The following is a 23,817-nucleotide window of genomic DNA, read 5'->3' on the forward strand; positions in this document are numbered from 1 at the left end:
GTTTTTCAACCTCTAAGTCCGTCCTCATTGGCTGTTGTCATGGAATCCACTACGAAACGGTGGCTCTAATTTATACCACCACCAACACTGCCAGAGAGTAACATTCTCGCAGCCTCGCAGAATTTGATATAATCATTTTCCAAAAGTTTGCAAATCAACACATTATGTTGTAGCTTATTGCTTTACTTTGCACTTTCTTGTCTCTTGAGAGGTTAAAGAAATTTCCTTTTATTTTGTTACCATTAGCTTTATTTTTTGGAGGAAAAGGATTGCTTGGTCACAAAACTTCTCATTTTTCTTAATGTTTAATGTATTTTAATAAATGATTTATGGATACATTATATTTTTCTTCTGTTTCTGCTCATTTTGCACATAATGGTTTTATGTAGTCAAATATGTTAATTTTTTGTAATTTTAAAATGTGTGTTTCTAAGTTCTCTTAATATAAGAAATTATTGGTAATCCATTATTGTTATACTATAGATACTGCTACACCTACTTTTGGACTACCTCAATTATCTTCCAATGATCTGTGTGTATACAGAACCACACTGCATTATATCAACTTGTTGGCATATCATAAAGAATTTAGGATAATTTTATCAAGATCTAAGAAACTTCTATTTTCAATTGTGATTTGTTTTTAGGCAGATGTGAAAATGCAAAGGGGCAAGAAAGGAACAAGAGGAATAGAACAGTGGGAACTTTCCATCTCAAAAATATGACTATTTTTAGAAGGTAATAGCTAGTTTAATAACCCATGGACATTCTCATGTAGTTCACATTATTTGATTAATTAAACCTTATTACAAATAATAAGTTAATAACCTTTTTAACTAATCCTCACTGGTGAATTGTTTGATTAAAATAAAATCCTAGGTAATTTCAGTAACTATTATAGAAAGTTAAAAAAAAAACATGAAGGTTAAAGTCTTAGGAAATTGATATTAATAAGCAAAATGTCCAGAAAAATCAGTAAAAGCCAGAGCTAGAGGAGAGAAGAGAGGACTTGCATCATTTAAAAACAGTCAAAATGGTGGATGCTTAATTGTAAACGCAGGACGTCCTTAATTGCCATCCATGGAAGGAAATTCTGAAAGGCTGATATAATGCATTTAATTATTAAATGCATTAAACCTGGTCTGAAAAATCTGTGTTATTTTATGTTGAATAAAATATTCAACCTATTATGAAACCTATTATGAAGAGTCAACCTGCTGATGTATTACCTGCCATTTTGGGTAATAAAATATTATTTCTTTTACTAGATAATAACTAGACAATGTCTCTACTGGTGAGTATGCTATAGTAATAACTGCTGCTATATTTTGGAGGTGGTGTGACATTTGTCCCCAGTTTTTTCTTCAGTAAAGCAGAAATAATAATAATACCTACAGGGGCTTGTTGTGAGGACTAAAAGTATCAATCATGTATATAGACTGCTTTCTTGCAAAGCAACTTTCAAATAGCATTGTTTGTAGAAAAGGTCTAGTCCAGCAAAAAGAATCTCCACTGAAAAATAAATAAACTACAAATTTTGATCATCATGACATAAAGTGAAGTGTTAGTTGCTCAGTTGTGTCTGACTCTTTGTGACCCCATGGACTATAGCCCTCCGGGCTCTTCTGTCCATGGGATTCTTCAGGCAAGACTGGAGTGGGCTGCCATTCCAGGGAAGCTTCCCGACCCAGGAATTGAACCCAGGTTTCTTGCATTGTAGGTAGATTCTTTTCCAAGACCTGTATAAATTAGAGTTTCATATAAAACAGATACACGTGTGAAAAAAGTTACTCATGTATATATAGTACTGCTGAGAATGGCTAACATTAGTTCTATACACAGGGATAGGTATTTAAGAAAGCATAGTTTATAAAATTATATGGCAAATGTTGATATGGAAAGAAGTGGACTAATTACATTGACTAATGACAAGGCCCAGATAAACCAGAGAAAGAGTCAAAGGTAAACCACATATATTGTTCAGGAGATCAGCTGATGAAAAGAAGAAAGACAGGCAGAAACAGACTATCATTATTTAGATAACGGGCTGAGAGAAGCTGAATTAGGAGGGACACTGTAGCTTGAGGATCAGAAAATGCCCTGAGTGCCATTTAACCTAAAACTGAAGCACAGGCTCAAAAAATCAGAACTACCTACTTCTTTGTAACTAAAGAAAAAGTGATATAGCCTGGTAGTAGGGGAGAGATGATGAAAAAGTGACTGGCAATAGAAATAGGGTGGAAGGAGGAGTAAAAGCATTTTCACCACCTTCATCAAAGAAAGTAGTCAAAAGACCCTTACTTCCAGTTTTAAGACCAGTAAGTACTGGGAATGTAATGTACAAAAAAAAAAAAAAAATGACGACTATAGTGAACACTGCTGTATGGCATGCCTGAACATGGCTAAGAGACTAAATCCTAAAAGTTCTCATCACAAAGAAAACATTTGTTCTTCTTTTTTTTAATATCTATATGAGATGATAGATATAAATTAAACACGCTATGGTAATCATTTCACAATATATGGATGCCAAGTTATTCTGCTGTACTCCTTGAAGTTGTATGAAAGTGAAAGTGTTAGTCGCTCAGTTGACTCTCGGCGACCCTGTGGACTGCAGCCCACCAGGCTCCTCTGTCCACAGATTTCTCAGGCAAGAATAGTGAAATGGGTTGCTATTTCCTTCTCCAGGGGATCCTCCCAACCCAGGGATCGAACCAAGGTCTCCTCCATTGCAGGCAGATTCTTTACTGGCTGAGTCACCAGGGTATCCCTGGTGAAGATATATAGTGCTGTATATTAATTATAGTTCAATAAAATTGAAAGAAAAAATGTTGAAACCCAACTTAATAGTATGTTCAACTTTCCCCAAAGCCACTAATGTAGGGCTCATACTGTACCAGGGGTTGTTTTAAGGAATTTTATTGTTATTATCGTATTTACAGGCAGTTATAAACGTTTGCACAGACTTGAGCCAGACTGCTCCTGAGCTTAGATCTCAAGCTCTGGCTATCATTTGCTGTGTGACAATGAGCAAGTAGCATAACCTCACTGTGTCTGTGTGCCCTCATATGTATTAAGGTGTTATCTAGAGTGTCTACTTCATTAGAATAACTGTAAGAATTAAATAAGTCAATGAATAAACAAATATAAGATGTTAGAAACAGTGCTTAGTATGTGTGTGAAAGTCGCTCAATTGTGTCTGACTCTTTGCGGACCCCATGGACTATACGGTCCATAGAGTTCTCCAGGCCAGAATACTGGAGTGGGTAGCCACGGGATCCCCTTCTCCAGGGGATCTTCCCAACCCAGGGATTGAACTCAGGACTCCCGCATTGCGGGTGGATTCTTTACCAGCTTAGCCACCAGAGAAGCCCCATAGTAATGACTAAACAAGTGCTTTGCTTTTTGCAAATTAAAGCACTATAGAGTTTAAAGACTCTTTCAATCAATTAAAAAAAAACACATATTAAATCCAAAAAAATAACAAATGTTTGCTATTATTCAATCCTTGATGATGTTTGTTCATTTTAAATTAAAACAAAAGTTTTTTACTAGATTTATTTCCCAGGTGACCCAATGGTAAAGAATCCACCTGCCAGCACAGAAGACACAGGAGACATGGGTTCAATCACTGGGTTGGGAAGATTCCCTGAAGGAGGAAATGGCAACCCATTCTATTATTCTTGCCTGGAGAATCCCATGGACAGAGGAGCCTGGTGGGCTTCAGCCCATGGGATTGCAAAGAGTCAGACACAACTGAGCAAGAATGCAACTAAACTTTAATTCAAAGGAAATACATAGAATGTTGGATTATAATGTTTAACTTTCCATTATTTTATAGAATAATTATTTATTTTTATGCTATTTATAAGAATACAACTACTCTCAAGCAGTACGTACCGCTCAAAGGGAGGCGCAGTGTAAACTGAAAAAATTCAAAATCGGACACGACTGAGCAACTGAACTGACTGAGGGAAAAAAGCAACGTTTTTCTCTTAAATCCTTTCCATTTTAATCCTTGGTAAATTTTTATTTCTCTCCCTTCTCATTCAAGGGTGGCTTTCTTTGCTAAAATTACGATGTTTATTTGCATAATAACAAGGATAGAAATGATCATGAATGAAAGAGTAAGAGAAAAATAGCTTTTTAACATCCTCTAAATGTTTAGAAGCTCTAATAAACTCTCTCTCTTCTTCCAGTATATACTTTAAATTAGAAAGAAAGGGATTGCCAAGATGATAAGTTGCCTAAAAACATACTTAGGAGGGGATCAGGCAAAGAAAGGACACATTATTACAAACATCAGATTTAGTGAGAAAGTCACAGAAGCTAGGTATCTCTTGTTTAAGGTATGAGGAGTTTAAACAAACTTTTGAGATAATATTTAAACAAACAGGAAGTTGAAATCAAGAGGCTTTTCCTTTCTTACAAAGTAGCTTGAGGGTAATTTATGCAAATAAAATGAAGCATTTTATAGTTTTGTTTATTGAAACTAATATATTCATTTTTTTTATTATTGCCTCTTTTAACTTATTCAATAGTTAGTTTAAATAATCACTAACAAACTTTGTTGGCATCTCCATCAGCTCACTCCCAGTGAAATCATAACATGAAAAACGGAGGAAGGTGAGTAGGGTCCCATGTCCTCTGTCCTGGCAGTGGAGAAGGATCCCACTGATCCAGGGTTCATCTCCAGCTCAGGCCTTAGCTTCCACTATTTTGGAGCCTGTATCTTTCACTTTAGCCATCTTCTATTCTTGTTTCTCGCTCATTTTCTTCTGCCTTTCCTTCCTCTTGCACAGAAAACTCTCTTCTCCTTTCAAAATTCTGCTAATCCTCTATGACCCTTTTGTCTCTTATTATCTCAAAAGACTATCTGGGTAACCTGATGTAGGAATATGTCTCTTTTTTTCTCATCATTAGTGCCCATAATATTCACTACTTATATCATAATGTGCTTACATTACTTCAGTAATTTGATGATGTCATTTTGTTATGTGCTATTATTTTTATTAACTGTTTCATGAGCAATCTTAAAATGTCAAGGAAAAATTCTTTGCTTCCTTTTTAAAATCTGGTAAATTTTCTCAGAGAAGGCAATGGCAACCCACTCCAGTACTCTTGCATGGAAAATCCCATGGATGGAGGAGCCTAGTAGGCTGCAGTCCATAGGGTCGCTAGGAGTTGGACACAACTGAGCGACTTCACTTTCCCTTTTCACTTTCCTGCATTGGAGAAGGAAATGGCAACCCACTCCAGTGTTCTTGCCTGGAGAATCCCAGGGACAGGGGAGCCTGGTGGGCTGCAGTCTATGGGGTCGCACAGAGTTGGACATGACTGAAGCGACTTAGCAGCAGCAAATTTTCTCCTACTGGGTAAATGTTTATTGCTTTTCTTATCTTGGCTGTCTGAAGGTTGATAAGTAGATACTGTCTTGATTATAATATCCCTTTTCTGCTGGAATCCTGACTGGTAGACTGTGTTACCTTATAATAGATTAGAGGGAAGTGAAAAATCAGAATATACAGACAGATACAGATAAGGATTCAGCATGTGCATGCTCAATCGCTCAGTTGTGTTCCACTCTTCCTGACCCCATGGACAGAGTCAGCCTGCCAGGCTTCTTCGTCCATGGGATTCTCCAGGCAAGAATACTGGAGTGGGTTGCCATGCCCTCCTCCAGAGGATTTTCCCAACCTAGGGATCAAACCCATGTCTCTTGAGCCTCCTAAAGAAAACAGAGCAATGAAATAAACTAAGATCAGTCCATTTTGTTCCACTGTTGAAATACGTTCTGGAAAGATATTGGAAAGAGAAAGATTGTTATCGATGAAATGTGAGAAGATTAAGATATAATGTGTCTTTTAGACAGCGGATACTAAAGCTATATAGGAGTTGTTGCTGGTGGTTAGTAGCTCAGTCATGTTTGACTCTTTTGTGACCCGATGAAATGTAGCTCACCAGGCTTCTCTGTCCACGGGATTTCCCAGGCAAGAATACTGGAGTGGGTTGTCATTTCCTTCTCCAGGGGATCTTCCTGGCCCAGGGATCAAACCCAAGTCTCCTGCATTGGCAGGCAGATTCTTTACCATCTGAGCCACCTGGGAAGCCTATATAGGGGTATATGTGAGAAAATTGGCTCTGATTTTTAGGGGTTAATATCCTGCTTTACTCCATCACTCCCTAAAAAGAGAATTTAATAAACACTTATGTGCTTGTGTATTACCATAGAGCACTCTTGACTTTACCTACATTTTGTTTTCAAAAATACTTTGAGTCAGATCTTGTTATAGCTCAAGAAAATAGCAATTCTTACATGAAGGTTCTTCAGGTTCTTAAAGTCTCCATCTTTGATCTCAGTTATTTTGTTGTTTTGCAGGTCCAGCAGCGCAGTATCAGGAGGAAGGTCTTTTGGCACTTTTTCCAGACCTAGAAGGAGAGAAAAAGCAACACGCAGTCATTAAAAAGGGACACATGACCACAGAGTCACAAAGAATGTGTTTACAAAGACATTAGTATTTCAGTGATAGTTTTCCACTATCATATTTGTCTTCTTCTAGGAATTATATTCTAAAGGAGATCAGTCCTGGGTGTTGGAAGGAATGATGCTAAAGCTGAAACTCCAGTATTTTGGCCACCTCATGTGAAGAGTTGACTCATTGGAAAAGACTCTGATGCTGGGGAGGATTGGGGGCAGGAGGAAAAGGGGATGACAGAGGATGAGATGGCTGGATGGCATCACTGACTCAAAGGACCTGAGTCTGAGTGAACTCTGGGAGTTGGTGAGGGACAGGGAGGCCTGGCGTGCTGCGATTCATGGGGTCGCGAAGAGTCGGACACGACTGAGCGACTGAGCTGAACCGAACTGAGGAATTATACCAACTGTTGTTTAAAATATCTGCTTTACCTTTTCTAACAAAGTCAAAGGGTTTATTAAAAAAAAATCATAAACAGAGCAAACTATTTACCCATGTAATGATTCTTTTGCATAAAATAAAAATTAAGATTTTGCCAGGTATGGTTCAAATGTCTCAGTACACAGTGTGTTTCACCTCATTGTTCTTATTTTAGAGTCATTTCTTTGATAAGTGTTAAGTGGGAGTGATTTGTAAATCTATACCTTTCTATATAAACATGCTTTCAGTAGACAACTTTAACCACATCATCAAATATTCTTTTGATAAACTTAGCACTATCACAGATCTACACATAAAATTTAAATTATGTGAATATGTAACCATGCTGTTGTGTCAACAACTTGAAAATTTATTCAAACTCTTGGGAGAATGGTTCTTTCAGTTTTAAATCACAAAACAGTATCAATTTTATGACTATTAATCAGAATAAAATGAATAAAATTTGTGATTCTAACTTCTCTAAAGTGTATTATACAAAGCATTACCTTCAGACTTAAATTTGGATCTAAATGACTGAGGTTTTAGTTTATAAATGTAAATACATTGAAAAACTAAATGTTCTATGGCATTAAAGAAACATTTTCATAGTCATTCCACTAGATGTATAAGGATAAATTGCTTTTATTCAAAAGGTATGGCATTTAAAATAAATTATCATGCTGAATGTTAATGGAGATAATATTAAACTATGAGGCCTTTTGCCTTGTTTGTTCCATGGGCTTTGTCCCATATTAATATAAGATGATACTTTATTAACTCAAATTCATATGATCATTTTCATATTAATATTTTAAGATTGTATAACAAATCAGAAATGCTTTTTAACCTCTTCTGAAAGTTTATATCTGAAACTTGAAGTGCTGAAGATCATTCTTTCATTCATTCAATAAAGGCTTATTGAATATTTTTAGACATCATTAATTTATTAGGCAGGCCCTGCCTGAGGATATAGCAGGCACAAGATAGAAATTGCCCAAATTCTCATGGAAAAAAGAATTCAATCTACAGTTTTCAATTAAAAGGAAAATTACAACAGAGTATTTAATAACTAGGTTGGAAAGATATCTTTTTGATTTTTATTATATATAAGCATATGAAGGTAGATTATAAAGGTTACCATATTTCTATCTTCATATGTCCTTGGAAATTACAGAAAATGTATCTGAAATCACCAACTTCTAATTTCTTTCCAAAGAATTTTTCACATTATCACTGATCTGATGATAGTGGGAAAAAGTCTATAGTTTCCAATTCAGTGGTCAGCTATGGTTATAAATTTGAATATCAATAATGCAGGTGATTCTGCACATGCATAAATATATTCTAAGAACTAACTACAGAAATAGTTCACAGAAGAATAACAGAAATGAAGTGTTTTCAGTGACAAACAGCAAGCCACAGAACAGCTACCTTGTAGGAGGATATTTAACTGTACTATATATTCATGATCATTGCCATTTTCAGAAATGTCAGTTTGCTAATTTCATGCAATTAAAGAGTGTCAGACTTCTGCCAAATCTTTGATAATTAGTGTTCTTTAATGAAGAAAAGACACGTTTCCTTTCATTTGGAAAAAAGTTACTGCCTACATTTTATTATTACTTCATGCGCTTCTTTGTCCAAGTCTTAATTCCCACTTTTGCTTACTTTTATACATTGTTGAATGTGAATTCTAGTGTTCAGTGTCAAAGTTGCCTTAACAGTTGTTCAGTGCCAAAGTGCAGGTTCATTTCAGATGTGGACAAAAAATGATATATCTGGATGGCTGATCATTTTGATTATGTTGTCATTCTAGAATATTATAATAACAAGACCTACGTGGGGTGAATTATATACATTGTTCCCCTGATGATTTACCACAGAAAAAAATCAGGTTTGTGGCTTTTGCAGCTTAGTTGTTAGAGAGTCATCTTAATGATTAAAATCATAACCCTACAATCTCTGAATTGCTAGAAAATTCATATTCATTTGAGAGACTTAACAGATTTGTGTTCTATTATTAAAACTTTATATTTACATAGCTTTACAACTTATAAAAAATGAAAATATGTTACCTCATTAATCTCACAGCAACCAAATGAAATAGGTAAGGCACTATGAAAATTTCGTTTTTTCGATGATTTTTAGAAAAAGTTAGTTGACATGAACGAGCTCATGTAACTGGGGTGACAAAATGCAGATGAAAAAACTATTTCTTGGTTTCCAACAGGATATTGTTTTTTTCCTGTCATCCCTATTCGTATCCCTAACAAGAACTGTTCTGACATCAGACTCAATAACATACTGAAAAGGGCTAGACAGGCATCAGAGTGCTAAGTGAGCTCACTCAGAAATTACAGGAAGAATAGGAAGGGGAAATAATCCTAGATACGTATTCTTAGAATGTCACAAAGGGAAGGACCATTAAATATCAGCTAGTCTTTGATTCCTAAATGCTGATCAGGTAGACTCTATGATGATGTTCTTATTAGTCTGTGTCAAAATCAGAAACCTATAGGGAAATTTGGTTAGTTTTGATATAAATTACCAGATACACATATATATGTGCACACACACCTTTGTGAGGATAGCTCCTGCCTCCATTTAAAATAGACCTTCTTTTTAAAAAGTAAGTATTTGGCTGCTCCAGGTCTTAGTTGGAAACTCGGGATCCTACATATTTTTATTCAATACACACTTGTCCAACCCCATTGAAAGATGGAGTCAAATTCTTCTCCCTTCAAATTTGGCATGGCCTTATGATGTCTCTCAGAACCAAGGGGCTGTGGCGAAGGTGACATGGCATGACTTTTGGAACTAGGTCAGAAAAGGCTGTTTCTATCCAATTCTTCTGGCATGCTTGCTCTGGGGAAAATGTGGGGTCATGTAAGTTGAGTCTGTCTACGATGAGACCACTGAGTTGGTGAGGCAACCTGAAGACACTCCAGATGACAGAAGAGCTGAGCTCCCAGGCAACAGCAGCACCAACTGTCAGTCACTAGAGTGAGCTGTCTTGAGCTGACCCAGACTGGGTCAGCCTCACCACGATTACGGCCTCAGCCAACATGCATGTGTGCTAAGTCACATCTGACTCTGTGACCCTATGGACCATAGCCCGCCAGGCTCCTCTGTCCATGGGGTTCTCCAGGCAACAATACTGGAGTGGGTTGCCATGCCCTCCTCCAGGGGATCTTCCCGCCCCAGGGATGGAACCACACCTCTTATATCTCCAACACTGGCAGATGGGTTCTTTACCACTAGCGCCATCTGGGAAACCATGGCCACCTGACTGCAAATGCCTAAGAGACCACAAGGGAGAGCAGCCTTCTAAGACCTGCTCAAATTTTCTGTAGCTTAAATTATGAGCAAATAAAATTATTTTTAAGTAACTAAGTTTTGAGGTAATATTTATTCAGAATAGTAACAGGAACAAAGTGGTTTCCTAAATCCAATTATTTTTCAATAAGCATTCTTTAATAGAATTCTAAATCTTCTGTTAAAATGCAATTGTTTTCAAGGCTAAACTGAATTATTTAGTTGCTCTTCCAAATTCAGTAAAGGAAACTTTATCTTCTTTAAAATTGGGTTATTAATTAAAATAAATAATTAATTTTAAAAAATTAATTAATTAATTAAAAATTAATTAATTAATTAAAAAATAAAATAATTAAAATAAATAAAATAAATAAAATAAAAAACTCTATTTAAGACATTACCAGGAACTCATTTCTGAAATAAATGCAAATAAGAATTGTATTTTTAAGAAGTGTATTTTTTTTTCTAGTTGTCTCGGTGATGAATGGTATTGTTGTGCTAGTAAATTTCAGCAATCTGGTAAACATCATGTTGGACAAAGGCCAGGATGTCCTAAAATACCATGCCTTTTTTGTTGTTCTCTGACCTGTGGCAGGGGTCCAAACTGCAAGATTTATTCTCGTTGACTTCCAACACTTTTTAAATATTTCTGTCTCCAGTGTAATAATCAAGACAATGGTGATACACTTAGTTTTGACACATGACCAGTATAATATAATGGAGTCCCAGATCCATCAAAAAACATTTCTGCTAAAGGCATGCGCGTTTCCTTCTTCTCTTAAAAATGGTAATTTAACACTGATGGCAGTTGGATTCAGAAATACTAAAACTTCCCTTTAATTTAATTCTCTTTCCAAATAACTTAAGGAAAGTTTGAGCTTCCTGATTCTGAGTGTGTGTGTGTGTGTGTGTGTGTGTGTGTGTGCTCAGCTGTGTCCAACTGTTTGGGACCCCGTGGACTGTATCCTGCCAGGCTTGTCTGTCCATGAGATCTTTCTAGGCAAGAATACTGGAACAGGTTGCCATTTCCTTCTCCAGGGGATATTCCTGACCCAGGGATCAAACTCGCATCTCCTACATTGGCAGGCAGGCTCTACCCCTGAGCCACCTGGAAACCTACTCCTGGTTCTATGTGTGTGTCAGTCATTCAGTCATGTTTTACTCTTTGCAACTCCTTGCACTGTAGCTTTCCAGGCTCCTCTGTCCAGGGAATTCTCCAGGCAAGAATACTGGAGTGGGTTGCCAGTCCCTTTCCCAGGGGATCTTCCTGACCCGGGGATTGAACCCAGGTCTCCCACATTGCGGGCAGATTCTTTACCCCTGAGCCACCAGGGAAGCCCACTCCTGGTTCAACAGTCATCCTCAAAAAGAATAAGAAAGGAAACACTACAGTTTCCTGACTCCTAATTTCTAGGCAGTCATGTTCTATCCTGTTTCCAGCTTGATAGAGTCAAGAAAATAAAATTAAGCACTCATTCAAGCACTAAGGCATGTATATGTTAATTTATTCATATCAAGCATTTACTGATGTTTGAGAACCTACCAAGTATAACTTTTTGGAGTGGAGGGCCAAAAGATAAATTATCACCATGCTTTACTTCTGGTAGGGAAAGTAGATATTTATTTTTATATAACAATCTAATTACATTTTGTTTGGTTGGTTTTATTTTTTTATTTTTTGTGTCATGCTGTGTATGTAGCATGTGGGATCTTAGTTCCCAGACCAGGGATTGAACTCTTGCCCCTGCTTTGGAAGCACAGTCTTAACCACTGGACCACCAGGGAAGTCCCAGAAAGTAGATATTTAAATAGGTAATTAAAGGTAATGAATAATTACCATCTATTTAAATGTAATTAATTGATTATTGTAGTCATCAAGGCAAATAAAGATTACAGTGAAAACATGGAAGTAGACAAGATGAAATAATTGCCTGAAAACCATCTTCAGACTAAGTCAAGGGTTAATTGAATCTTGAGTGTTACAGTGTAGCTGCTACAGGGCTTCTTCCTTTTATTAAGACTGGATTGCAAACTGAGTTAATTCTCCTTTGTGCCTATTTTCAAAGAAATATATAATTTTCTCGCTACTCTTTTGAAGGAGAAAATTAAGATTAGAGAGTCTTCTGCATTTCCTCTTTCATCCAGGAAATTGATATTCTGGCTAACCTATTCCCATCCTGTCCTCTGGAGCCAGGAATGATCTTCCAGAGGAGAATGCATCACAGCTGCAGTCTAACCAAATGCCTTGATCCCACACAGCTGCCTCCTTCTCCCCTCTGGGACTAAGAAGGAAACCAGGGATATGTTAGTTGTCAGTCAGATCAAGGAGACAGATGCTTCCTTTGGCCTTCTCTGACTCCTCTCTTCCTTCTCTTTAACCCCTTGAGTCAGAGGCTTTGGTTATCTGGATCATACCTGAGTATTCCTCTTGCTCTACTCCTACCCCAAACTACTTTAGGCAACCAATGGGCATGCTCCGTGCACAGCCTCCTGCGTGTGCCACATCTTAGAGATACTCTTTCGATGCATTTGAAACTCTGAATGAGGGTCATCCCTCACCCCTGCTGATGTGAAGCTAGATATAAATTATGAAAGCAACTAAGCCTCCAGCATTCTCTCTGACCCTTGACAAAGAGGACTAATTTATTCTTCCAAGATGATTTCACAGAAGAACTCTAATGGTTCATTTACCTCATACATAAGGTTTGCTTCTAAAAAAACAGTTTCCTCTTAGATGTTGTGGATCTAAGTACCAAGTGGTGACCACTAACAAAATTTTCCTAATTGAAGCAAAATGATTTTAAAAAGAAGTAAACTATGCAATTTAAAGGGCTGTACATTTTCCTGAGATTTTAGACAAGTAAAATATTATTTGCATCATGAGGTACATTTTAAGAACATTAGTTATTCATAATGCTTTTGCCTGGAAAAATAAAATGTTCCACCTTCTGGCCTCTTCTTTAGAGGGCTAACTATATAGGTTGTGAATCATTTATGATTATAAAATAGCCAAACACTTTATTGTTCTCTAAATTGGTTCGGTTCTCAACCAAACCAATTTAGTTCAAAGGAATAGTCTTTGGAGAATACTATTTTGATAATTATATTAATTTGATAATTATACAATTTTCTAATTTTTGCCTATTTATATTTGGTTGTGATATGGCTTTCTTTGGGGAAGGAGGGGAGAAAAGGTGCTATTTTGTATCCAGCTTGGCAAGCCATATACTTAGTGTTTTTTAATTTCATATAAAAATAAAAACCATACAGCCATGAAATTAAAAGATGCTTACTCCTTGGAAGGAAAGTTATGACCAACCTAGATAGCATACTCAAAGGCAGAGACATTACTTTGCCAACAAAGGTCCATCTAGTCAAGGCTATAGTTTTTCCAGTAGTCATGTATGGATGTGAGAGTTGGACTGTGAAGAAAGCTGAGCACTGAACAATTGATGCTTTTGAACTGTGGTGTTGGAGAAGACTCTTGAGAGTCCCTTGGACTGCAAGGAGGTCCAACCAATCCATTCTAAAGGAGATCAGCCCTGGGTGTTCTTTGGAAGGAATGATGCTGAAGCTGAAACTCCAGTACTTTGGTCACCTCATGCGAAGAGTTGACTCATTGGAAAAGACTGATGCTGGGAGGGATTGGAGGCAGGAGGAGAAGAGGACGACAGAGGATGGGATGGCTGGATGGCATCACCGACTCGATGGATGTGAGTTTGAGTGAACTCCAGGAGTTGGTGATGGACAGGGAGGCCTGGCGTGCTGCAGTTCATGGGGTCGCAAAGAGTCGGACACGACTGAGAGACTGAACTGAACTGATGAGAAATAGCCTCATGTTATTAGCTTACTTAAGTAGTAAACTGGACATAACATTTACTATGAAAAATATTTTGTATAAATATTTTCTATTCTTACCTAATGAAGTAAGAGATATTCCCATTTATCCAGTGAGGAGACAGGCTTTGAAAGTTTCAAAGTTATAGGTCTCAGTCTTCATGTTAGTCACTCAATTGTGTCCAACTCTTTGCAACCTGCCATGGACTGTAGCTCGCCAGGCTCCTCTGTCCATGGGATTCTCCAGGCAAGAATACTGGAGTGCGTTGCCATTTCCTTCTCCAGGGGATCTTCCCAACCCAGGCATCAAAGCCAGGTCTCCTATATTGCAGGCAGATTCACTGCTGTCTGAACCACCATAAACGGTAAAGCTGAACTCGAGTCCAGAGATATCCTTTGATATCCTTTGATATCATTGGATATCATTGATAACCTTCAATGTCAATGGAGAATTCATAACTTTCTTAGGCTAAAATATATGTCGAACTTCATAACCCAAGATCTTCCCATGATCAAGTGTTTTTAAGGGTATTTCAAGTCTTTTGAAAGTTGTTTATAATAAAAATTTTAATAAACATTGCTTTAATTTGGAAGAATAGTCAAAAAGCAATATTTATGCTTATGTCACCAGTTAGGGCTGATCTGTCTTTAATAAACGAGATCAAAGTACCAAATAATGCTTCTTGGTGACACTTGATCCAAAGATGAATGGCTGGGCCAAAGAGTACATAAGTAAGGGAACCGTCTTCCCTTAAGGTACTAGGTACGTAAAATAAAGCATCTTTTCAAAAGATCTGACAAGAATGAGTTACATTGTGGGTTTCTTATTTTAAGGAAATCCATAGGTTTCTGAATTTGCTAACCCTACATTTATTTTTATATTGATATTTTTATAAATGCTATAATTATGAGTATATTTTTATGCCTTAAGAGGCTAGATAATGAAAAGAATATATGTCTCATAAAATTACAGTTCAAATTACAAATTAAATACAAGTTCAGCCACATAATTTGGTCAATATCAATGGAGAATTCATAACTTTCTTAGGCTAAAATATATGTTTACTTTTTCAATCCCCCATGCTCTAGAAAAACATATGATAATACTATTCAGATAAGTTGGAACTAGGAACTAAAATAGTCAATGGGTCTTCTTGAACACTTCAAGCTTCCCATGGGCTGATTATTCATTTTTCATTTCACAGTTTTTACATCTCAGCTTTGAAAGAACTGTTTAATGATATGTTGTTTAACTTTGTCAGAAATACTTCTTACTGCAAAATAATCAGACATTTTAAAAAGAAACGTTTGCTTACATTAAACACTGTTTGGATAATAAGATGACAAAGCACTATTATCCTTCAACACTGAAGCTCCTCCCTGTTCATTAAAAGCTCTGGTAAAAATAATCCTTAAGAAAACATTGTTTATATGATAAGCATTCACATTTCTTATCCCAAAGTGCACTGTCTTTTTTCTTTGCTTACCAACTGAAGAACAACAAATGATAATAATTCAAGCTTCATGTTCAGCTCACTAGAGAATTTAAAAAATAAACTGCATTGCCTTTATTTTAGGTTTCCCAGGTGGCGCTAGTGGTAAAGAACCCACCTGACAATGCCAGACCCCTGGGTCAGGAAGATCCCCTGGAGGAGGGCATGGCAACCCACCCCAGTATTCTTGCCTGGAGAATCCCATGGACAGAGGAGCCTGGCAGGCTACAGTTCATAGGGTTTCAAAGAGTTGAACACTACTGAAGTGACTTAGCATGCATGCTTTTACTATGAATGAAATTGTCCACTTCTTTGCTTTTTCCTATGCTTCTTTCATTTTTCCTCCATCACACAGGATCATCACACAGGAAAAACCTGTTGAACCTCTACTATGGGCCAGGTACTTCACACAGATAGTAAGATCTTTAGGACTGTGATTTCTTTGCAGATAAAAATGTTAAGACTCTGAACAGCTTACCATGATCATAAAGGGAGCAGAGGCTATGTTGTCGTTGAAAATGTGAATGCAGTGTTTTCTTTAAAGGCAAGTGGATTGCTTTTCTTTTTTAAAAATGTATTTTCTGTTATAGAAATACCTGACCAATTTTTGAATATGTGTTTAACTACTCATCTGTGAAATTAAAAAAAATAATAAAAGTAACTTGTATGAGACCATTCACTGCTCACTGGAACTCAGGGCTCCTCTTCAAACATGGCTCCCCAAAATGAATCATTATTTCAATCTCAGCTACTTCTGTAAATAAGATCATTAAGCCCAAAGGAATACTGTATTCTCTGAAATCTTAGAGAAGAAGATAACTTGGAAAACTTTCTCATTTGAAAACAACACAAAATAAACAAAACAATCTCAAGGACAACCAAGAAACTGTATCACGAAACAGCCACATCAATGACTTTATGTTTCCTAAGGTTACATTTTTCTGTTTAGTTTTGAACAATAGGCTTGGGAAATTTTCATGATAGACAATAATAAACTGTCCCAATGCTTTCATCAGAGTCAAGATTTATGAGTTATTTATCAAGAAAGCAAAGTAAAACTATATGGAAAAAAATAAAACTTCAGCGAAGTGACTGGACCCATCCTCCTTAAAAATATCAACTCTATTGTTGACAATATATGTAGTGAGGGGTAATTATGGATCCTTTTAAACGTGTCCTCAGGCAAAGTGAGATTCCACTTTTGTCACACTTCTTAGGAACCCAGCCATTTTTGCAACATTTGAAAATTTTTACTACTGGTATAACCATCACATGTTTATTCTCTTCTTTAGATATCTTGTCTAAACCAGTTATGGAGATAATCTCTAGATGCTATAAAAGTTTCTGTAGTAATTTGGTAGTAATCTAATCCCCTTTGTCTTGAATATATAATTCAAAAAAGGAAAGTCATCACCAGTGGAATAACAGACCCACAAGAACTGGGACCATATTTGTCTTCCTCATTGCTTTTTCTGCAGGGCCCAGAACAGATCTGACCCATTATAAGATCTCAAAATATCTGCAGAATGAAAGAGTAATTAATTAATCTAATGGCATTATCCTGTAGCCTTTTAAAAAATCTCCCTTTACATTTTTCATTTGGGTTTAAATGGTGATACAGTACATGTTAGCATCGAAGAATCTAGTTCAAAGTGTTTGCATTTCAGCAGCTGTTACTATTTAACATGCTTCATGTTTTCCTGGGTTCCTGTATGTGTTTATTCCAGCTCTAGGACTTAGTGGAAAATTTTCCTGCAAAATACCCCTAGAAAGCATATTCTGAATAACTATAGGATTTCTCAAATAAGTACTCTACAAAGCTACGGGGTTTATTCTATAAGAAAATGCTCCATGGCAGAATCATCCTGTGAGGTTTTTTCCTTCTTTTTTTCTTTCCAGTAAGAAAATGAACCAAAAGAAGAGAGGAATGTGAATCAGCTGCCATGTAAGCTAAATTCATTTCCCTTCGGCTCATCTGCTAGGGCTCCAAGCTTTCTGGAGATTTATCTTCTGAGTATATGGCTCTTGGAATTCCCAGGCCAAATTTTTCTTGAAAGATAATAAATCAAAATGCATCTGCAGTGTTAAGCTAAAGATATAGGCTTCGTGATCATATCGAATATTTATACCACGACTTAGTTATAAAGATTTTCTTTGAAACTTTCTAAAGAATATAAACAGCTAGATTACAAAATTCCAAAGTCAGAGACAAAACTAAGACCCAGGGATTATGAGAGTATTTTGGTACTTGAAAGATAAATTTTTGTTCTAAAAGTTTACTGGTTTTGCTTTTGATAACACTGCATACTTTACAGTTTTGTTCAAACCCTGCTATCTGGGCTAAGCCAAGAGTAGAGAGATCACCCGGGTTTTCTTAATATCTAAGATTTCATGGGAGCAAATCACAGACTTAAAATAATCTATCACCTTGGAATCATAGAACACAAGATATTATTTGTTCAAAATTTTATTTTACATAAGGGGAGCTATGAACCTTAGAAAAAAATTTTTTTAGTGATGTGTCCAAGATTGCAGAGCGATGCTTCTCTGACTTAAAAAAAAGAATCAAGTCTCCTAACTTCAAACTTAACTTCTTTCACTTCTACTCTGCTTCCCTAACTCCTCATTAGGTGGCACTGTCTCTCACATTTGGAATTGCAGAAATTAAAACTGAAAATGCTGCGCTCCCAGGGAAGCCATTCCCATGAATAAAGCAGACAAGGTAGGTAGAGAGCCGGCATCCCACTCACCCAGATCAGAACACTGGACAACTCGCAGATGGCACTGACAGCGGAAGGGGCAGACTGGGCCCATAGGCTCTATTTCAGGAACTTCAGGAAAGTGCTCTTCCGGGCCTATCCCAGAAGCCTCATCTTCCAGCATAAAGTCAAATAAGCCTTTCTGTTGAAATGGTCCAGCCCAGGAAACTTGTGCAACCAAGAGAAAGATGATAGTTGCCTTCATGATTTCTCTTGTATATTTTCACAACCGAGGAACCTGGGAAATAGCGGAAGGTTTAGAAGAATAGCCTTGCCTAATGTATGTGTTATATAAGTGGAGTGCACATAGAAAAAAGCATTAAAAAGTAATATTTTATGTACTGTTAGGAGCAGAACATTAGAAATATATTTGGAAGGTAATAAGGTTCAGTAGAGATGAACTTGCACTGTTTACTTATGAAGAAAAATTTAAAAAGTATTTGAATCACTTCATTGAATTTGGGGTCTGAATTAAGACCACAGATTATATAGTCAACCTGTAAAACTGTTGAGATGATAAATCACATTGAAATTTTCAATGCTCACTCAACACAAGCCATGCCACAGTTAAACAAGTTTTGTCTGTACACATGAGAGTCTCCAGTTCCTGCTCAGAAATATCTCTAGAAGCCAATCTGATTTCTCCATCCCACTGTATTTATCCCAGTCCAGACCCTTCTCATCACTGAACAAGAGCTTTCAAATAGTCTCAGCCTCAAATATTTCTTCCACTCCAGGCCATGTTCCACTCTGCTGCCCAAGTCATCTTCTAAAAATTCAATTTCATTGTATTAATTTTCTACTGCAAATCCTTTGCTGACTTCTCACAGCTTGCCAATAAAGTCTCCATCCCCTTTGTTGCAAATAAGACCATGCACGACTTAACACCATTTCTCTCCATTTTCTCTCTACTCCCAGTCCCCACCTCAACCCTGACACTCAAAGCTAATCACCATTTAAAATACCTACCTTGTGAGAGTGTTGTAAAGGCTAAATAAGATAATGGGTTTCCCTTGTGTATTCCCGGGCATCCGGGCAGGATGCTGCGTTCTCCTTCTTCTGTGCTCCCAAGGCACGTTGCTTACCTCTTTTAAAGAACTTATCACATTATATTGTAATTTGTTTTGCGTGCTTGGCCTGCCCCCCCACTCGAAGATGTACTCCTTCAGGGCGTGTCTGATTATCCTTTGTTCTGTACCGGGGCCTTGCACAATATTTTGCCCATAAATGACTCAGTTGACCGTCAATTTATTAATAATACAAGTTATTCAATTTGTTCTAAGCAACCAAATTTGATTTTTTAAAATATCGTTATCTTTGTTTAAATAGTGAATTTCTAGCGTAAGAAAGATATCAAATTGAAAACCTGAGCTTGATATAAGCATGATTCAGTTTTTAACATAAATCTTTTGGGTGGTTTCTCAAATGAATCCTTTTTAAGGACTGTGTAAACCAGTAAACACATATGGAAAATCCTATCTGGTTTTATTTTATTTTATATGACATATGTTATCTAATTTTACCAATAGGATTATTTTGTAAACAAATTGACAAAAATATGATTTCAGCGCATCTATACCATTTTTATTCATTCATTTAACAAGCCCTTCGAGATATATATACATCTCTGTTATTGAGTTGGTTGTTTAGATGGCTGAAGTGAACTAAATGAATCTGAATAACAAAATCTTAATAAATCTGAATAATGAAAAGTAGTTGATCATGGATAGAACAGTCTATTTTGAGTTGTTATATTTTCAAACTCCATTAAAACTGCTCAATATTCCCCAAACACATTGTAGATATGATCTTTAGTCTCATCATCTTTAATTATGTTATTTCCAGTCACTATCCAAATGATAGCAATACAGAAAAGATAAAGTTTTCATATGTGCTAACTTTAATATATATTCTGGAAATGTTTGCCTAGATCCACTAGAGGGGAAACAAATGTTTTAAAATTTCTTACACTTTTATTCTTAGTTGATTACTGAAGCACGTCAAAGGCAGCACGTTTGCAATACAGGCTAGTGACTTTAACATAATACCACGAAGATTATTATTCACACTGCCCCTTTAAATTCAGGATCAGATTCCCTCTGGAAACCCATTCCCACTCAGTTACTGCATTGCCTTTTAAAGGAGACCCTGTTGTTTTGGCAGGGTTCCCTTGGACTGGATCTCAGGGAGTGGTTTTCTGTCTGTTTCGCATTAAAATGCAATGTTTACGGTTTACCACAAGTTTGCTAGCCTTGCATATTTCATGTCTTGCAAGTTTTGAGAAAAATGAAACAAACTAATTGCAGATTTAATAAATAGCAATGAGAAATTAATGCAGATGTCTGTTTCTGATCTTTTCTCCAGAAAAAAAAAAAAGAAAGCCTGGTTCACGAATCCAAAAAACAGAATATTAAACATTAGCTCAGGGGAATATTATCATTTACATTTGTTTACTCTTGTTAAAATGGTGCAAATTCTCTACACAATATTCTTTTGGGTTGAATCTGAACTCAAACAGACAGTTTTTAGCTTCCATTACTTATCATTTTCTTGGGTGTGTGGCGGGGGCGGGGGGGGGGGGGGGGGGGGGCGGGCATTTTAACCCTGAATGTCCTGGGGAAAAATAATATGGCCAGGTATTTTCCACAAATTCCTCCATGAAATAACTTCTTTTAGATTAGTATCATAATACTTAAAACACAGCATCTTAAAATAATTAATCCAGGCTACTGACAGTGATAGTCTCTTTATCATTTCCTTCCTCTCTTAATAAATCAGGAAAACAAACAAACCTATAGCAGTAGCCCAAGTAGACATCAAGGAGACTGTTACTGAGATGATGTACTATTAACATTTTATTTCAACCGTTTTAAGTATTCTCAAAATGTATGCCTATTTCCTAAATACTAATTGCTAAGAATGTCACTACTTCAGTAAAGTTCATTGCCATAATTTAATGTGTTCTATCAAAAATAATAATTTTAGGTTTCGTAAACGACATCCCATTAAATTATACCATTCAGATCAGCATTTGTATGATGTCATTTACGCCTTTGGCGTGAATTTCCAAGTCAAAATTTATACCTCAGGAGATAAGTGAAGCTCTAAATACAGAGCAAATTAAACCCCCCAGCACTGGGTGAATTAAAAGCCTCAATAATAATAGAAATAAGTTAAAAGTAAACAGTAAAACAGTATCCATCTATCAATAAGGGGTACTATAGGAGGCATCTGATTCTTTTTCTGGTCAAAATAGCAATTCGAAGAAAAAGCCGCAGGTATTTATATCACTGGGAGCCCACTTAATCAGTGGTCATCATGTTACCCTGTTTTGAAATTAGAAAAGAAAATAACCCACACTTTCATTCTATAGTGAATGTATCTTATGATAAAATTTCATTTGCAGAAAAAATTCTGGCAGAGTCTCTTCTTTACATTTTAGTAACTATGTAGCTAACTGTGAGATTAGCTTAGTTAGGTCCTTAATAATCAGCATAAATAGAGTCAGTGTTGGTTTTCACCTCTCTGGTGACAGTTTCTATTATTTTCTAAGTTGTAGAAATATACACTAGACTTCTATAACTAATCACCAAAGTTCACTTCTCTGAAGTTTAAAAGTTCTTAAAATATACAAGAATTCAGGAGGAGAATAAATTCTTAAATATACAATCCAACTATGAATAGCATGCCAGTCTAGAATACTTTTCTATAAACATTTCCTAAACATTTAATAGTAAAAACACAAAATATATCAATAAAGAGAGTCACTGTGTTAGGTTATAGTTTCTCTAAGAAACATCTTTGCAAAGAACAGAGAGAAAGAACTAAAACAATGCATTACAACCATTTTACCAAATACTTCGTTTCTGTTTTCAAGCAATACTTGCTTAAAACACTGCATAAACATTACTAAAAGTTCAGTACACATTTTTTTTTCTCTTTTTCTCTTACCAAATAACTCCTTTTTTCTTAACTTGATCAAAGTTTTATTAGTCTGTAGCAGAGTTCAGGACAATTATTGAAAACCATACCTTTTAATCCGGGGATTTGCCACTGGAGCCCTCAAAGCTGAGATGTAATTACACTAAATATTCAGCCCAAGCAAAAGAGTTTGCAGGTGTGGAAAGGAGGAGGGGGAAGGTGCTGCTCTGTGACTGTCACTAGGCTGAAAACCTCCTGCTTCTACTCCATAGCACAGTTAAAAAATAAGGTTTCCCTCAATGAACACAATCCGGCTGACACCCACATTAGATCATATGGTAATGATATGTCTCTTGTATTGTAGCCAGAAACTTTATCGGCCTTTTTTTCTCCCCATTTAAATGCTTTATTCCTTTTGCATCTGCTTAAAATTCTAAACTGCTTCTGTAATATAGTAGTGGAGCAACTTGACTTGGAATTTGTTTCATTGTGTCCACTCATTTCCCTGAAATTGTAACTAAAGGGTTTATTTCCCCACCCCCAACCCTACTCCTTTATCCACTCTTTCTAGTCTTCTTTATGAGTCACATTTATCATACTTCCGAAATGACAGTTTGTTTGTTTTGTTCAGGATGTGTAAGTCTGGCAAATGGAATGAAATTATTTTAAGTGTGGGCTATGAAAATAAATGAGTACTCATTCGGATTCTTACTTGCCTTGGGCTATTTGTGCACATTCAAAAATTCAAGTACTTTGCTATGGAGGTTTTCTATATATCTTGAACATATTTCTAAAGTTCCCTGGAAGTAAGCCATGACTTTATATGAAAAGCACACCATTTATTACTTTCCTTACTTATAATTTAAAACCTTTCTTGTTGTCTACCAGTTATGTGTGTGTTTTTTTTTAAATAAAGCACATAGATACTAAAAGATGATCACAATTTAATTTAGCTTGTATATGAAAAATTATATTTTCGTAGGCTATATTTTTATGTAATCCAGAACTTTGAAAAGGCAATAAAGTCTATGGCTCTTTCCAAACTCAGTAAATAGAAAAAAGAAAGTGCAAATACAAGGAAAGATATTTATTCAGCCTGTGAAAGCTTTTTTGAGTTTTTGTAATTCCCTTGCTGGATGCTGTCAGTTCTCTGTGTGATTCTATGTTTTGACTTGTATCTTTATGCCCTGGCCCCTAGGCTGTTACCAGGTGGAAACTTGAAATCAACATCTGTGAAACATGAGAGGATAACCCTTCCATTCTCCACCCTCCCTTCTTCCCTTCTCTAGCCATCTAAGGACACAATTCTACAGTAAATATACTTTGCCTTGATGAAACTTGAAGGGATTAAATTTTTATGTGTGTTACCTAAAGAAGAGGGGGTAAGGCTGTTATCACGTGATACTTGCCTTATTTTCCAAGCCCAGTGTCCATAATGTTAACACCTTACCCCACTCTTCTTCTTGGCATTTAACCCCATGCCTGGTTAGTCTGATGATTTAGATCTGATTTAAATCTGATGATTTAGAAGAAGATGATTTAAATCTGATGATTTAGAAGAAGGCAAATATTTTCCCTGGACCTTGGTGCAAAATC

At 36.3% G+C, this 23,817-nt stretch overlaps 1 protein-coding gene across 2 annotated transcripts in view; it reads right to left on the reverse strand.

The window, feature by feature from the left end:
- The window catches only part of DCN (decorin), a 39,028-nt gene extending 16,506 nt beyond the window's left edge, over window positions 1-22,522 (reverse strand). The window contains 3 exon segments of one of the 2 annotated variants that reach the window (NM_173906.4): window positions 6,317-6,429; window positions 18,292-18,538; window positions 22,332-22,522. In NM_173906.4, coding sequence (NP_776331.2) covers window positions 6,317-6,429; window positions 18,292-18,505 — 327 coding nt within the window. In that variant the 5' untranslated portion in view covers window positions 18,506-18,538; window positions 22,332-22,522. 2 annotated transcript variants of the gene reach the window in all.
- Between the last annotated feature and the right edge of the window lie 1,295 nt (window positions 22,523-23,817).

Source organism: Bos taurus, chromosome 5 (genome assembly GCF_002263795.3).
Source record: "Bos taurus isolate L1 Dominette 01449 registration number 42190680 breed Hereford chromosome 5, ARS-UCD2.0, whole genome shotgun sequence".
NCBI lineage: Eukaryota > Metazoa > Chordata > Mammalia > Artiodactyla > Bovidae > Bos > Bos taurus.